Consider the following 16,504-nt stretch of genomic DNA (forward strand, 5'->3'; position numbering starts at 1 on the left):
AATTTAAGCTGAAATTAGTTTTTTAATCCTTTAGTCCCTTAAAAAAAATTAATTCAGATTCATTCAGATTCAGCTTCTTAAACATGACAATTTGCGGCTGCTCTTTGTCTTTAATAACAGTAAAATGAATCATTTTGAGGTTTGTACTGTTGGTTGGACAAAACAAGACATCTGAAGGTGTCACACTTTTTACTTCTTCTATTACACAAACCAAACAGATTAGTCAAGTATAAAACCCGCAGATTAATCTACACTGAAAATAATCATTAAAGCCTGGCATAAAACAGTCGAAAAAATGCACTACTGCATTTTCTGCATTGGGTACTTTTACTTTACTGATACGTATAAACTTTTTACTTCAACAGAATTCATATTTGTAATGGAGTGTTTTTGCAGCGTGGTATTAGTGCTTTTACTGAAGTATAGATCTGAATCTGAATACTTCATTCACCACTGGCTGAGGCTGAAGCTGTAATGTCCGAGAGATACTGCAACGTTATATAAAAAATGAAATTAATTCTCTACTTCCAAGCCTGACAAGTCATGAAAGAAACATACTCAACCTTGAGAAATACAACCCATGAAATGAACATGCAGCTCAGTACAGCTGCTTGATAATACAAACTTCAGAAGAACCACTATGTATATATATGTGTCTGGTAACTTCTCACGCTCTCAGACAACCTCACCCTTTAGATATTGATTTTAGAGTTCATTAACACCAATCACACTTCTCCCTGGTGTACAGCCCAGCGCTTGTGACAGAGTCTTCACCACCTTACCAGAGATGATTAAAGATGCATGATACTGAAACATTCAATCAACCTGTATCAGTAATTACTTACATAGTGTTTTCCCATTTTCAATTATGTTTATCCTGTAATATAGAATATGTTTCTTGTAAAAGGAAAAAACACGTTGCAGGCAAGTATGGCTGATCATAAAGGTCAAGTTTAATCATCACATTGATTCTTCAGTTTTTTGGGGAAACAAAACCTCAGCAAGTCTACATCATTATATGTACAAACACTGTACAATATTAACATGTTCCTTCAACTGAAAGAAAATGACAAAATATGTAGCTATATAAAACAAAACCTCATTTTGTATACATAAAGAAAATTACAGTTTGTACAGTGGAATCGTTTTCACAGTAGGATCATTTGGCCACAAAATGTACATTTCACAGTTCTGTCTCTCACCAGTTCACTCTATCTCAGTGAAGCGTGAGAACATGGCTTTACGCACAGCATCTTTGTAGGTGTCAGATGCTGAGAGTTCATATGAGCCTCCTTTAATACCCAAGCCTGTGCCCTTCATCCTTAATGAAGCCTGTGGGGAGGAGCAGAGACGGTCATTAGAGGAAGCAGATTGGACACGGGTCACCCTCAGGTAACACTGTTAATTGCTTTGTAAGTGAAAGAGAACACATTGACATGCAAATTCCATCTGTTAGGAGCAGGGAGGGAGGTGGGAGTATAAATGTGAAGAAAAATGAAAAAAAAACTGTCTGCCTCCTCACCGAGATGGGAGCGGTGATGCCCTGTTGGTGGCGTCCCAGACCTTTGCCTTCCTGCCAGCCCATCGCCTGCAACATCCTGTTTCCGATGTTATCACTTGTCAGGCCATCTTTGGTGGGCTGTTCATAGCTTCTGTTCAAGGTGAGTGACACAAAATGTTGAAAATGTAAAAATGAACAGAGTTGATCAGGATCACAAGGGTCTACAGATGGTTTGTAGTGAGATGAATGCCTTGGTCACACTATGTGACTTTCAAAATAGTCAGTTCATTGTACTGTTCACACTACACAACTTCCTGTCTTGTAATCAGGAAACTGGTTTGCACACTGCATGACTGATCAGTGACAGGGGGTCACAAATTACAAGATCTTCACCTGGAGGAATCCCTGAAAAGCCTGTCTGGTCTCCAAACTACATTTTGCCACAAAAACGCATGAAAGAAACTACATTAAAACAGTGTTTCTCAAGCTCTTTACAACCGTCCTCAGAAAATATTAGGCTCTTCAAGTTCCACCATTATGACTGATGTAAAATACAGTAACATGGACTGACCACATTCAGCTACAGATAGTTCACACAGGACGCACGTTTATTCCTAATAAGATTGTTTTTTGTTGACTGTTGTCGTGCACAGTCACACTACCTTCACAGTAAGGCAATGACTTACTGCCATCACAGTTTAGCTTGTAACTAATCATCTTGAACATGACAGTGTGAATTGACATGACTCTAAAGATGGTGAGTGGAAAATCAGAGATACAGTCCTGTAGGTGAACTCTGACTTACACTGTTGGGGTTGGTGGTTGATAGAATTTCTTCTTAGGCACAGGAGGTTCAGGAACACCATACTTCTCCCTTCTCTCTGCAGCTCTGTCTCTGTATTTCAGCTGTTAAAATGACCAAGAAAATTTAATCAAAGTGTCTCATCATTGCAAAAAAAAAAAAAATATCCTGATGAGTATAAATTCTAGAGCCAAATACCTCGATTTCTTTCGTCTCGAGCGCCTCCAGTTCCTCCAGCTCAGCTTCTGTGAGTTTTGATCTTCTCTGAATTTCCAGGTTTTGCTAAAATAGCAGAAAGCGGCTTTAACTGCCACATCATGCGCAAAGTATATATCACATTCACATGTATATTCAAATCAGTGTAAGATCAATAGTGTCCTTTTGATTTTGCATTGAAGCCTAATACATTGAACAGATGGCAGCGCCCAGAATATTCATAGCTGCTTGCAGATTAAACGCCTGCTGTGTCACCATCCTCACCTTGTGGAGGTCAGAGAGCTGCTGGTGACGCAGCAGAGCCTCTTTGGTGGGGAACTGCCGTCGACACAGCAGGCAGACCATCTTCTTCCAGTCTGTCATTTTTCCCTCTTCATGAACTGCTCTCTCTGAGCCACCCTCCTCTGCATCCCCATTCAAAGCAGCAACAAGACCACTCTGGAATATGAAAAAGGATAAAGGTTAAGTGTTATGGGATTAATTTTTAGAATAATAATGGTGGAGAGGGGATATAAAGGCAAAGGCTTACAAAACCAACCTTAGCTGAAGTGTCCTGCTCTGTGATCTTGAATTGTTCGGTCATGAAGGACGGCGCGTCAAACACTCCCATCTGCTAAAATGAAGCAACAAATCTCATCACCACATAATACATACAAGCTGTTATCACAGCACAAAGCCCAGTCTATCTTTGCATGTTCAATATGAATAAAAAGCTACTGGTTAATAATATTAGACATTAGAATATTAGAATATTATATTAATAATAATATAGGCTGCTTAAAGAGTCAGTGTCAGTTAGGATGTTAGCCATTTTGAAGCCAGGTTTGCAAAGAATAAAACAAAACAAAAGAATAAAATTATATCATATTTGATGTCAATTAATGAGCAGAATAAATGTCACTCCTGAGTTAGCCCCCTCAGTCATATTCATACTGTTCACAATTTACTTTAGAAAAACTTGACCTGTTTAAAGATTTGTATTTATGTTGTTTCTTTATTGTTTACCACTCTTTTACATTCATCTATTCAGTTTTGCTGTTTTTGTTTTTAGCTGCATGTCTATTGCAATGTGACTTGAAAGCAATTAAAAATAAAAGACAAACTCCTTTTATGTGTATTTCTATGTGTTAGTGTCTGGAGCCCTTCTCTCCCTTTTCCTTGTTTCCATTATTGTATTTGTATTTTAACTGTGTTTAACTTAAACTGAACTGAAATTGACATGAACTGAAATTTGGGCAACAGAGCTTACTCTGGAAACATGCTTACAAATATAGATGTGATTATTAAATACCTTTTTCTCAAAGAGGAAGAAACCTGCGTCGGCAGCTGCAGACTCTTTCCTGTCCTCCTCTTTGGACTGTCCTGATACCTGGAAACTGCTCTTAAAACTTTCCTTTTGCTTATTGAAGCTTTCTGCCCAGCGTGCCATGTCCTTTGCAATCTGCAATTGCATTTAGTACAGATATCATTTAAATGATAAGATATGAGCCATACAGAAAGAAAAAAAGCTTTTTAAGTAGCACGTACCTGCTGTGCAGATTTAATCTTGTGCTTCTCTTTTTTTTCTTTAGGCTCTTTGGACACTTGCTCTGCGCTTGTTTCTGACTCAGATGGTGCAGGGACATACGTCTGCTTTTCACTGTCCCAGTAGAGGTACTGCTGAGTCTTGGAGTTATAGTAGTACTATTGATGACAAGCACAGTAAACAATATATAAACTGCATAAACCGTTAATAACATACAAATGCACAGTGTTTGTCAGTATATTTTGTACATACAGTAAGACAACAGAATACATACTTCGCTGCTGGGATCATAGTACAGGCCCGTCTGTGGATCATAATAGTAACCCGACGCCTCATCGTACTGGTATGTGGAGGTGTCAGGACCAACTGCAGACACAAAGAGAGACACATGTGGAACAAAACATGCTTCATAAATTGCACTGAATTGATCTAACGTTGATCTATTCATTCACACATAGAAGGGTCATTCTGAAGCTAACTAATCTCACCTGTTGTGTTAACAGTCTGGGGAGCACACACAATTGTTGCACCAGTGGAGGCTGCTGGTGTTACCTGTGATGAAGTGCAGACACTAGCAATCTGTTGTGTTGCATCGACAGGCTGCACTAATTGATGTGACTGACAGCAAGATGTGGGGGAAAAAACATAATTAGTAGTGGTAAATTATAAATTAGCAGTTGTGTTTGCAGCACATCGATGCCAAGACTGTCTACCTGTATGGCAGGTTGGCTGATGATGACAGGCTGGTAAAGGTGAGCGGCCTGGGATATGATGACGCCTGTGGCTGCAGGGATCAGTGTCTTCATGTCTGGAGCAGCTAAAGACAAGTGGAAATGATAAAATTAGCAATCTAAACCACCTTGGTAAAAAAAGAAAAAAAAAAAAATCAGTCACAACATCTCTGATTGACTGACACCTCTGATTACCTCCCAGTAATCCATCTCCAATGACAGGAGCCACGCCCTCAGACTGCTGCTGCTGCCAGACTTGGTAATTCTGTCCCTGAATCACAGGAAAAAATGTCAATCACTGGCTGTTATTGTTTAATTCATTGTCACAATAAAGTAGCCTGTGAACTGACCTGTGTTTGCTGTGCATAGGCCTCTGGAAGAGTAATATAGTGAGGGGTGGTACCTGAACTTTGCTGTAACTACAAGAAAATACAAGAATGAGAGAGCACAGTCAGTAACATCACACAAGAATATTTCTCAAATAAATCTGAAAAGTCTGTAGACTTCTTCTGTAGTTTTAAGACATAATATTAACACTTGCACAATAAGTCAAACCTTTTTAATTAACAATGAATCAAACAACCCGTTATGTCAATGAGAATCAACACCACACGTCTTTTAGTTCCTCTGGCTGCCATAGAAACCAAAACAATAAAACTGAGCTTTTTCTTTGTGAGCTCAGCATGACAGCGAGTCATTTGATTTAGTTTTAGTCTCCTTACTTTTAAAAATGCTGTCTCTGCTAGGATGATTAATACCAGCTCTTCTTACACACAGCTTCTTTCAGTCTTTATGAATCATATTAAAAACACAAATGCATAATTGCTCTGTGATCCTAACCAGTATGTGTGTGTTTGTGTTGCTACTCTATGTAAATTTACTAAATAGACATGCTCTGAAGGTAATAATATATCTACATGTAAAAGAAATGGTCAAACTGCAAGAATTAATTTATTTGGCAACATTGTGTAACATTTATTAGCACAGATTTAGGCTACCGGGTAGGGTGCACTTTGGCCGACTAAGTTAATCTAGAAATAACACACAGTCCTTGTGCAGACTTGGTAGAATTTCAGTGGACCAAGATTTTCTTTGGTTGACTACAGCCCTGGAAATACAAAATAAGACGAGTAAAAAACCTGATACCTGACTGGATGACCACTGAGCAGCAGCTATGGCTGTGCTGGCAACAGAGAGAGCGCTTGCTCTGATCCCATCAGGCTGCGCTGTGTCTCTGAACAGGACACAGAGCGATCAGTTAAACCTTCATTTCACAGCACATGCAGGATGAAATTTTTGAATGTAATGTGTGAAGTAGGTGAACCAATTTTATTCTATTTTGAGATGGGGATAAGACTTCCCACGTGGTGCAGTTCACAGAGGGCAGATCTGAAAGAGCTTACATAGAAAGTTGTGTGAAAACAGTGTATGACTCACTTCCTAGCACTCTTGGCATAATCCACACCGATTGTTTTCCCATCCAGTTTTAGAGGTGGCTGAATGCTCTGAAGCACAGTGAGCAGCTGAGAAGCCTCCTGTACAAGAAGCAAAGACACAAGACAGTCACACGCGTCTACATCCGCAAAAGAAACATAATAACTTTCATCATGACTACATACCGACTACAGAAATAACATACCAGGGGAGATGAGAGCTGAACAAAGGCAAAGCCTCTATTCTGTCCTGTTTGTTTGTCTTTAATGAGGCGGATGTTGCCCGCTGACAGGTTGGCATACAAACCCAATATGCTCAAAATTCCATCAACAGTTGAAAGAGGAGCAATGTTTCTCAAAATCAATGCTGCAAACAAAAAAGAAATCATGTTTAAATGTAGAATATGTTTACGTGAAGAATGTAATGTTTGAATATGTAATGAAAAACACTCACTGTCTCCAGTGTAATCTCCTTGCTGTTGAGACTCAGCAGTTAAACCACTTGTTCCCAGAGACTCTCTATCTGTACTCAGCGTAAAATGACACACAGTCAGTGCATTACCATTGTCGGTGCAAGCCACTGAAATAGCTCTGGACAGAATTGAAGATACTTGAAACACAAAATCTATCATTTTGGTTTGTTGAAGTAACAACTCACCAACTTTGGTTGCTCCACACCTGAAACACTTCAGCTTCTTCCGGAAATTGTACACACCACACTGTGATGAACCAAAGAAAATCATTTAGTTTTTTTGTAATTTTGTAATTAAAAAAAGGAAAAAAAAAACTAATTATAGTGTAGTACATCAAGCACACACTTTCTACTGACTTATTCACATATAACACTGTCATACTAGCATGACTGTTACAGCCCATATTGAGTGCTTGTGCAATGGTCCTGCTAGTGGAATCTGTACAGGCTGTGTTTTTGTTTTTATTTTTATTTTTTAAATTTGTTTTAAATAGGCCCCTTCCTACCAAATTAGCTCTGGTTCTTTAACGTTCAAAATTATTGGACCCTTGATATTATCTAGTGAACCAGCCTGCATTTTCACCATTTTGAGCAGAACCATTGTAATCAAAGACATCATCAGCAGAGAGCGTGTCACAACGCACAATGTCCTGTACAAAATGATACGTCTACTTTGGTTCCCAAGAAGTACCTACTACTTTTTGGTTCCAGCAGGGAACCAATTTTCAAGTTCATAACCAATTTATTCTTGGTGGGAATGCTCAGAAAGGTTCAAAATAAGGTGCGCAACCTGTAACAGGGTCAGTTCCATGTTGGTGATAAACACTATGTATCAAAAATATCAAGAAAAAAATAAAGAAATAAGGAAATTAGACTCACCGCAGTGCAAAGCCAGTTTTCAACGTTCTGCCTCCTGTTGCTGTAGTGAAGTGCAATGCTTTTCCCATGGATCATCAGCTTGTTCTGTGAAGTCAAAAGCCACCAATTATTTCAAATTCCAACACGTTTAAGCCACAGGTGAGGTCCTGCCGCTACCCCACCCCATGAGTGAGTGAGAGCAGCTGGAACGGGGAAGAGTGGCTAGGCTTACGCTCGCTGCTTCAGGTACCGTATCTTGAGGTGTCAAAGGGAACAGAGGCAGAAAGAAAGAGAGGATGCTGCTGTTCTGTGTTCTTAGTGTTTGGGAACGGAGTGCTGCCAGCTCGTCCCTGTCTCACTCCAATTCTTCGGATTTTAAACGGAGGTGAGAAAATATCCAAGTGACTGAGCTGGAGCAGAATGTGCTATGGACTACTTGGGCAGCTCTGTGAACAGGAGGTATACTCTTCATGAGGACAGGCAAATATTTTCTGTGTTGTATCTTGGTTAATATAACAGACAAAAAAAATTAATTGTATTCAAAAGCAAAAACCTTTATATGGTGATTCAACACTGAATTCACAACATACAGTAAACAAAACAGTTGAGAGTTTTATTCTGTCTGAAAAAGCTTCTGTGTGATTATAAAATCAATCAACCAAGTGTGTGATATCAAAGATATTTACTTCGTTTTTTTATGACTGCAAATACTGCACAACTTTCAATGATCAGTCGTGTCATGTGTTGGTTAATTGGGGCTCTGATCTCCCAAGAATATTTCTAAACTTGGTGATTGTTGAGGCAACCTGATTGGTCTCCATCCATCGGGTGGAATCTTGCAAGCGATAAAACTCCACGAAGGCGAAACCTCGGCTTATACCTAGAGACAGTATTCAAATATAGACGGGAGGCGTGTTAGTTAGAATGCTTTGGTGCAACATTCAAACTCACAGTGGGTTTGTATTGTCCAATTTAAATTAAAACTGTAGTCGGGAAGGGTGCTTACAAGGTCAAGGGCATGGTGGTACATTTTGCTTTCTAATAGTAAAGTACAAGTAGTAGAGGTATAGTACATACAGTTACCTCCTTACCTGGACATATCATGAAAAACAAAACAATCTATGTGACACAAAGGATCTTCTGATGATTGTAGTCTGAAGCTTTTTTTCAGGGATATCGTTAAAGGAAGTAAAGTGGGTCATAAGGCAAATCATGAAGGTGAATATGAGGAAACTCCTCTGACCAGCGGCACTCACCTCTCCTTTTCCTCATCAAGCGAATTTCCACAGGCTGAGGCCCCTCCAGCTGCTCGAGGGCTGACCGGATCTGAGGGTCATATTCATTTGAATTCAAAAACTCTTCACAACAGCGTTAATATTATGCTAGCACCATCAAACTGCATGCAATTTCCCCACTTTAAAAATGGCTGTCATTCCATTCTTGTCACCGCTCAAGCAACAGCCTTGCACTTAGAAACCTCCAGACTACTAGAAGGCAGCGAGATATTATTATTATTGTAGAATCTATGGCTCTGACAGCGGCTCTGAAATATCAGTAGTCTTACTGTGCTGCTGATTAATAAATCCATGTCACTGTCCGTGGTGCTGAACTAACTGAGGGATTGCAGCTTTTTCTCTCAGTCCTTCCCTTCTGTCAGCTTTGTCTTGTAACGTCAGATTAAAAAATTGCCAACAGACCTCAGGTGCTACTGATTCCAGGTCAGGTTATAGATTTAAATTTTGCCTAAAGAGCTGACTGCTAGGCCCCTCTGCACCAGTACTACCGTCACACTGCTTACAAGCAAGTCACTGTTCCTCATGAAAACATTGTGGCATGGCAGTGGCTCTGTGTTGCTCTGTTTTACCCTTAAAAATAATCAGTGACACTTACATCCTCCTCTATGACATCAAGAGGGAGACCCCTCAGCATAATAGTCTTGCTCTCCTCCTCCTGCTCCATTTTGTAGTGCTGGTCTGGATAATCCCCATCATATTCATCATCAGATCTGTCACTATTATGCCGTTTTCTGCCCCTCTGTTGCAGACAAACAAAATAATAATGCTGTTATTATTACATTTAGAATCAAGATGTTCCATATTTTTTTTGCTACAGGTGTGAAAATAACATGAGCTTAAAAAAGATATTCCTATTCAATCACCTCTGGACTGTCTCTGTCTCTGTGCTCTCTGTTTCTGTCATCGCCCCAGCGACGATCCCAGTCCCTGTCAACATCTCTACTTCGTCGTCTGTCATGGCATTCTGGATCGTCTCTCCTCCCATCTGAACCATATCTTCCACTTCGTTCTCCCCGACTGAGCCTGAAAAAGGAAATGAGTGCCAATGAAGTACACAAATACACAGAATGTGTGCCTCTACATTGGACTGTTTGTCTTACCTTTTATCAGCTCCCATGGTTCAGTGCAGGGGACAGACGTTTGATGAAGAAACTCTGTAGAAACATCAAACAATATTTTTTTTTAGCATTGAATCGTTATTAAAAATAGCTGTCGACTAGGGCTTCAACTAATAATTATTTTCATTGCCAATTAATCTATCAATTATTTTCTATCTATAATTAATCTAATCTATAATTGTTTGGTCCATTAAATGTCAGTCATAAATGTTGATCAGTGTTTATTAAAGTCCAAAATGACATCCTCAAATGTTTTATTTTGTCCACAACCCAAAGATATTCAGTTCACTGTCACAGAGAAGTAAAGAAACCACAAAATATTGACACTTTAGAGGTTAGAATTAGAGAATTTTTTGCCTTTTTTAAATAATAATATAAAAAATACTCAGACTGATTAATTTACTATTAAAATAAGTTGCTATTAATTCAAAAATTGACAACTAATCGATTAAAAACTGCAGCTCTACTGTCGACAGGTCTTTGACCTCAGTCAGGTAAAACCTCAGATAAATTAAAAGTCCTCTCCTACATAACCCTGCTCCAGAAACAAGACAACTGGTCTACTGAGCGTCTAACGCCATCAACAACCCTGCTAAAAAAAACAAAACAAAAACAAACAAACAAAACGAGCCTCTGCTAACACAGAAGCAGGCTGCTGCAGCTCTGACCACAGCCTTCACGGCTGATGGACGGTGTGTGGGTCAGCTAGTGCAACTTTAAATAACCTAACTCACGTTAGAAGAAATACAATCCCGTCTTCTTTCGTGTCACATAACGTTTAATGACACAGCTTGCCAGTTCTGATAATGACCTGATACTGGAGAGCATCAAGACGATTGTATTTCTAGCTCTCCTGGTCCATCGCATCAGCGGAAATCTTCTTCTTTTTAACAGGAACGTGAGTAAACAGATACTTGCTCATTACCGCCACCTGTTGATATAGATGGGAATGGGAGGATGTGCAGTACAGTGTAATCTGGGTAATAAAATATTCAACACAAAATAAATAAATGAATAATAAGTGCTCTACCAGAAATAATAATAGTCATTCCCATGGCAGCCATATCGATATGAAATAGTAGTTTTAACACAGCTGTTAGCCATGATAATCATGATTAAGGTCCAGTTCAATTTCATGTAGCAGTGAGAAAACATGCACAATAGCAGCACCTTATCTTGTCTCTGTTTACTGTTCATTCAATCATTCATTCATTAATGTCAAAATAACTGCTGTTGAGAGTATGTATGACATTAATTACTTACTTTTTTTTTTTTTACCACCATACACAACTTTGGCTGTGCTGTCCCAGTTCAATAACTCTGTATCCTTCTGTATCCCAACTGTAGACTACTTAAAATGTATATCTATTACAGCTTAATAAACAACTGTGCGATTATATGTAAGTAATAATGCTACTGCCACATGTAAATCCACACAGGTTGTTGCCTTGCATAAGCAGTTCACAGTAACAGAATGAGATGTCTAAAACTCGCTCTATTTCTGATTTCTTTGCAAATAAAATTAGGGGATGTTTAAAATTAATATTGTTCTAAACCTTTTCACGTAAGTAGTAGGCTACTTTTGTCCTTCTTGTTCCCTCAGACCTGAGCAAACACCATTTATTTCTAAATAGATGACATGTTAGTCTGCTTCACTGATCTTACTGCTTTGTTTCAGTATGAGATAACTCCTTTAACACCTGAATTGTTAAAATTTCCTCTTCATTATATTTAATATATATGTATCAATTAAACTAAAATAAAGATCCACTGAATCTGACAAAATTTACAAAGGTATAACTTAACTTATAAAAATGGTCAAATATAAAATCTTGCCAAAGTGTAAATATACTACAACATTTCACCTAAAATTACACGTGAACAGAGGTGAGCATAACATTTGATTACTTTTGAGTATTTTGTCATTTGTATTGAAAAAAAAAATAAGATGTCAAGATGTTATTTCATTCTTAAATAAGACACAATTCTGTCCACAGATTTACGGAAAGCATTTTAATTAAATACATTTTCTCATACAAGTAATTTCTATTTTATTTTGATACATTAGCAAGTATTTGTATTTTTTTTTTTTTAATGTATTTGTGCCCATCCCTGGCTGACTGAACTGTTCGTCCTGTGTGCTCGGCTGTCACACTTTGGACATCACCAGCAGGAGGAAACCGTCTACCCGGACAGACATTCCGCACATCACCGCGTGGTGGCGCTGCAGTCCCGCTAAGATGCGGATGAGCTGCAGAAGCAGAAATCTGCTCTCATCCCTGGAGCCAACACCAGAGCGCGATGGCCGCGACAGTGGATGCGAACTGTTAAATATTGTTTCATTTATTCAAACTACCTCACATAGCGCATGATTCGCGTCTGTTACGGCTGGGAAAAAAACACTGCAAGTGGTGGTCGCTGCACTGAGACGACCCGCCAGCTCCCACCGACTGTGACCCGTCCGGGCATCAGGAAGAAGGTAGCCAGCTGGCTAATGTTAACATTAGCCAAAACATAGCATCAGCTATGGTTGTCGGTGGTAGTGTCATACACCATGGCTGCTGTTTTATAAAAGATCAAATGTTTTCCACTTTGTGAAGTAAATGTTAGATTATGTTGTTTAACGTTAGCTTGTTAGCTTGATATCTGTGGTTAACGTTGCCTTAACGACGCTGGCTAGCTAGCTAAAAGGATTGACAGCCCATCTTTCTGTAGTGTTGAGTCGTAGCTTACAGCGTTTTAGTAATTTGTTACAGTTACAGGGAGCAGTGCTCACATTAGTTAGAAGAACAAAAAGCCGTATTAATGTTGCCTACCAGCTAGTAAAAGTATTTCTCTTGCTGTGATTCTGACTCTTCAGTAAATCGACCAGACTGTATGGCTGAACCGGAGCTTCTGCTGGACTCCAACATCCGACTCTGGGTGGTGTTGCCCATTGTCTTCATCACCTTTCTTGTTGGGGTGATTCGCCACTATGTATCCATTCTTCTTCAAAGTGATAAGAAGTTGACGTTAGAGCAGGTTTCTGACAGGTAAGTAATATTCAGTTGTATTATATAGATCACATTGTAAAGTTAAAGAAACAAATCCTTGCAATTCATTTTAATTAATATATGCCCATGCTCCATCTCCAAATACAGCCAGGTGCTCATTCGGAGCAGAATTCTCAGAGAAAATGGAAAATACATTCCCAAACAGGTAGGGGTTTTTGTTTATATGGTTTCATATGTGTTCTTTCTCTATATATTATCTAAAATATACAAAATACAAAACCACTGGAATTCAGTGGCCACAACGACATTGTGTGGGTTAATTTGACTGAAAATCTCTCTTTGTTTCAGTCTTTTTTGATGAGGAAGTTTTACTTCAATAATCAGGAAGATGGATTTTTCAAGAAGACCAAAAGGAAGGTTGTTCCACCCTCTCCAATGACAGGTAATCCTTTAAGCATTTACAAATATATAGGATGTGATGGTGCAATTTTCAGTGTTACAGGTTAAAAATTTATGAACCGATTAATGTATGTTTTGTGTATCATTTCTCTGGAGCTCAAAGGTTTGGCAGTAATTGCACCCCCATTTGACATTGTTTTGTGTGGTGCAGGCATTTGTTGTTGTCGTTTGTTTAAACTGTTTGTGCTTCGTGAATTAATATTTAACATAAATGTGCTGTGAGAATTCTTAAAATAAAACATAAAATGAGGGGGGGAAAAGGTGTTTTGTATATTTTAATTATTAATTGATTATTGGTTGTTAATGTTTTAGAAAAATTCACAAATATGCAACCCTCATCGATAATGATGCTTAATAAAACAGTTCATTTAAATGAAAAATGACTGTTTAATTAAAAGAGTTAATAAAATAATAATAATAATGATATGGCTGAAATTCTACCCTTTAGTTTGAGTTTCAGGCTGTTATATCAGGCTGTTATATCAGGAGTAGGAGTGTTTTCACCTTGTCATAATTTGTATTTATTTTTCTCTTAAACTTTACTTGTTCAAATTATGTCCAGAACAGTTAAAAGAAGATAAAATACTATTAAACCAAACTGTATGAGTAAAAACACAACAGACTAAAGCTAGCTATTGTAAACAAATTTTGTCCAGCTTTTAGGTCTTCATGCTTTACTCTGTTATTGTATTAATTTGTATTTTGTCACACAATGTATCTTTTCAAAGATCCCAGCATGCTGACAGACATGATGAAAGGAAATGTCACCAACGTGCTTCCCATGATCCTCATTGGAGGCTGGATCAACTGGACCTTTTCAGGATTTGTAACAAGTAATGCACTCCTTCTGCTGCAGCATACACAAAAAAGGACTTTTAATTAATCTCACCACCAGATAATATATTGTTTACATGGAAATTCTACAATGAGTTCTTCCTGTTCTCTGCTTCCCACAGCTAAGGTTCCCTTCCCTCTCACTCTGCGCTTCAAGCCCATGCTGCAGCAGGGAATAGAGCTGCTCTCACTGGATGCCTCCTGGTAAACAAATTAAACAAGATCTGTTGAGAGATACTGCATTAGTCATTACATATTAATATCAAGATGTGTGACTGTCTTGTCATTTGTTCTGTTTGTTTGTGTGTGCTTATAATTTAGGGTGAGCTCAGCGTCATGGTATTTTCTCAACGTGTTTGGACTACGAAGCATGTATTCATTAATTCTGGGCCAAGATAATGGTAATTTTAGCTCATTTTAAGATACTTTTGAGTGTTTTTGGACCAGCTTGTAGTTTGATAATGACATGAAAATGTTTTATTTACTTGTGCTGATTGACAGAAGATTATCTGATTACCTTGATTACATTGTTCAGATGAAGTTAAAAGGATGGTTTGGATTATTTGAAGGGGGTTGTATGAAGTATTTATTGATAGTCAGTGTATTACCTACAGTAGATGGTGGTCAACACACTCAGAGTTTGGAAAAGCAGAGAGGAGAACCAGCATGGAAGCTAAGCACTATACTGCTCCTGCTGCTTCTCCAAACTGGGGGTGTGTCGACCACCATCTACACTAGGTAACACCCCCGCTTAAAACAAATCTTAACTATCCCTTTAAGCTCCTCTTAATGTTAATAATGGATGCAACAAACAGGAATATGAATATGAAAACAGTGTCTAATCTCAACACTCAATCTGAGAGTTACCTCATTTTAAGGTTTAGCTACAGTGATATTTACAAATCAGTTAAACCTTGTAGTCTGAGTAATCATTTTGTCGATCCCCACAGGTGCAGACCAGTCAAGGATCATGCAGGAGCAGATGAGTGGTGCCGCCATGGCCATGCCTGCAGATACAAATAAAGCTTTCAAGGTAAAAAACTATAGTTTCAGCATGATGAATTAATGACAGTGAGCTTTGCTTGGTTGTTCATGTGACATCTTTCCGTGGATTTCAGGCAGAGTGGGAGGCACTGGAACTGACCGACCACCAGTGGGCGCTGGAGAGTGTAGAGGAGGATCTGATGAGCAGAGAGCTGGACTTTGATGGCATGTTTAGCAAGGAGTTGCCAAGTGGCATATTCTGACAGCCCGGTCACTTCTACCTGGAGCCTTCGATTTGAATTTCGATCATTGCAGGGATTTGTTTTTGGTTCAAACCACAGAGATGGGACAAATCCCTTCATGTTATGCAAAGTTTACATTCACTTATTTGTGGTCCTTGTCTTTTCACATGTATTACCTTTCCATTCCTGTTCATAAAATATCTGAGATGACTTAAAATACACTGGTTCTGCTGCAGTCTCATGCATATTAGAAAGCACTGCTTTGTTATCTCACCTTTTAGACACAGAGATGTTTGGGAGAAGTTAAGTGGCTCTTTGCTTATGAAAATGCATTATTCTTAGCTTGCAACTGTATGCCATCATAATGCCATTAGGTAATAGAATGTGAACTACCTAGTGCTTATTTTTTTTTTAATGTCATGCACAGCTTGACCAGCTGTCACAATATTCATATGTATCTTGTTTAAAAAATAGAGCACTATCATTTTACAGGTTTGAACAATGTTTATTTAATTATACTTTAACGATCTTTAATGATTCCTTTCTTAGGTCATGGATAGATGAGCTGTTCTGTGTCAGCTGCCCAAAGTTGGAAGCAGACCCAGAACCGATTAGTTGTTGGCAGAGGTTATGTTTGTGTGATTGAAATATTGTGTTTTTGAAGTATGTAGACGGTTTATTTTGTAATGTAACTCCCATGTGTTTTGTACAGCATAAAGCCTGTTTTGACTAAATACACAGTTTCATTTGTTGCAATGCACCCCAACACATTTTTATTACCATTACAATACAAATGGGTAATTTGACTAAGCTCAAGTCAGTGCTGGGGTTTTTGTTTTAAATCTTTAACCTGTCATCAGATATACAGTGTGTCACAAAAGTGAGTACACCCCTCACGTTTCAGCAACTATTTTATTATATCTTCTCAAGGGACAATACTATAGAAATGAAACTTGGATATACTTTGGAGTAGTGTACAGCTTGTATAGCAGTATAAATTTTCTATTCACTGAAAATTACTGAACACACAGCCATTATTGT

At 38.5% G+C, this 16,504-nt stretch overlaps 2 protein-coding genes across 2 annotated transcripts; one reads left to right on the plus strand and one right to left on the minus strand.

The window, feature by feature from the left end:
• Window positions 1-931: 931 nt before the first annotated feature.
• Window positions 932-10,834, minus strand: LOC146331619 (RNA-binding protein 5-like). Its single transcript, XM_084733609.1, has 25 exons — window positions 10,686-10,834; window positions 9,934-9,987; window positions 9,697-9,856; window positions 9,429-9,572; window positions 8,795-8,864; window positions 8,345-8,418; window positions 7,560-7,643; window positions 6,867-6,927; window positions 6,663-6,731; window positions 6,415-6,575; window positions 6,213-6,310; window positions 5,922-6,009; window positions 5,126-5,194; window positions 4,971-5,046; window positions 4,758-4,861; window positions 4,524-4,662; window positions 4,319-4,410; window positions 4,047-4,202; window positions 3,811-3,960; window positions 3,058-3,132; window positions 2,784-2,957; window positions 2,502-2,585; window positions 2,307-2,407; window positions 1,523-1,652; window positions 932-1,332 (listed from the first exon to the last, which is right to left on the minus strand). Exons 2-25 carry the CDS (start codon window positions 9,948-9,950, stop codon window positions 1,207-1,209), a joined length of 2,502 nt encoding a protein of 833 aa, XP_084589735.1. The 5' UTR covers window positions 9,951-9,987; window positions 10,686-10,834; the 3' UTR covers window positions 932-1,206.
• A 1,344-nt stretch (window positions 10,835-12,178) lies between these two features.
• Window positions 12,179-16,197, plus strand: emc3 (ER membrane protein complex subunit 3). Its single transcript, XM_084733621.1, has 9 exons — window positions 12,179-12,430; window positions 12,812-12,983; window positions 13,092-13,149; window positions 13,293-13,386; window positions 14,132-14,236; window positions 14,360-14,441; window positions 14,559-14,638; window positions 15,188-15,270; window positions 15,356-16,197. The coding sequence occupies exons 2-9, from the start codon at window positions 12,829-12,831 to the stop codon at window positions 15,482-15,484; spliced, it is 786 nt and encodes a 261-aa protein (XP_084589747.1). The 5' UTR covers window positions 12,179-12,430; window positions 12,812-12,828; the 3' UTR covers window positions 15,485-16,197.
• Window positions 16,198-16,504: the final 307 nt, after the last annotated feature.

This window comes from Lutjanus erythropterus, chromosome 2, assembly GCF_056507025.1.
Source record: "Lutjanus erythropterus isolate fLutEry1 chromosome 2, fLutEry1.hap2, whole genome shotgun sequence".
Taxonomy (NCBI): Eukaryota; Metazoa; Chordata; class Actinopteri; order Lutjaniformes; family Lutjanidae; genus Lutjanus; species Lutjanus erythropterus.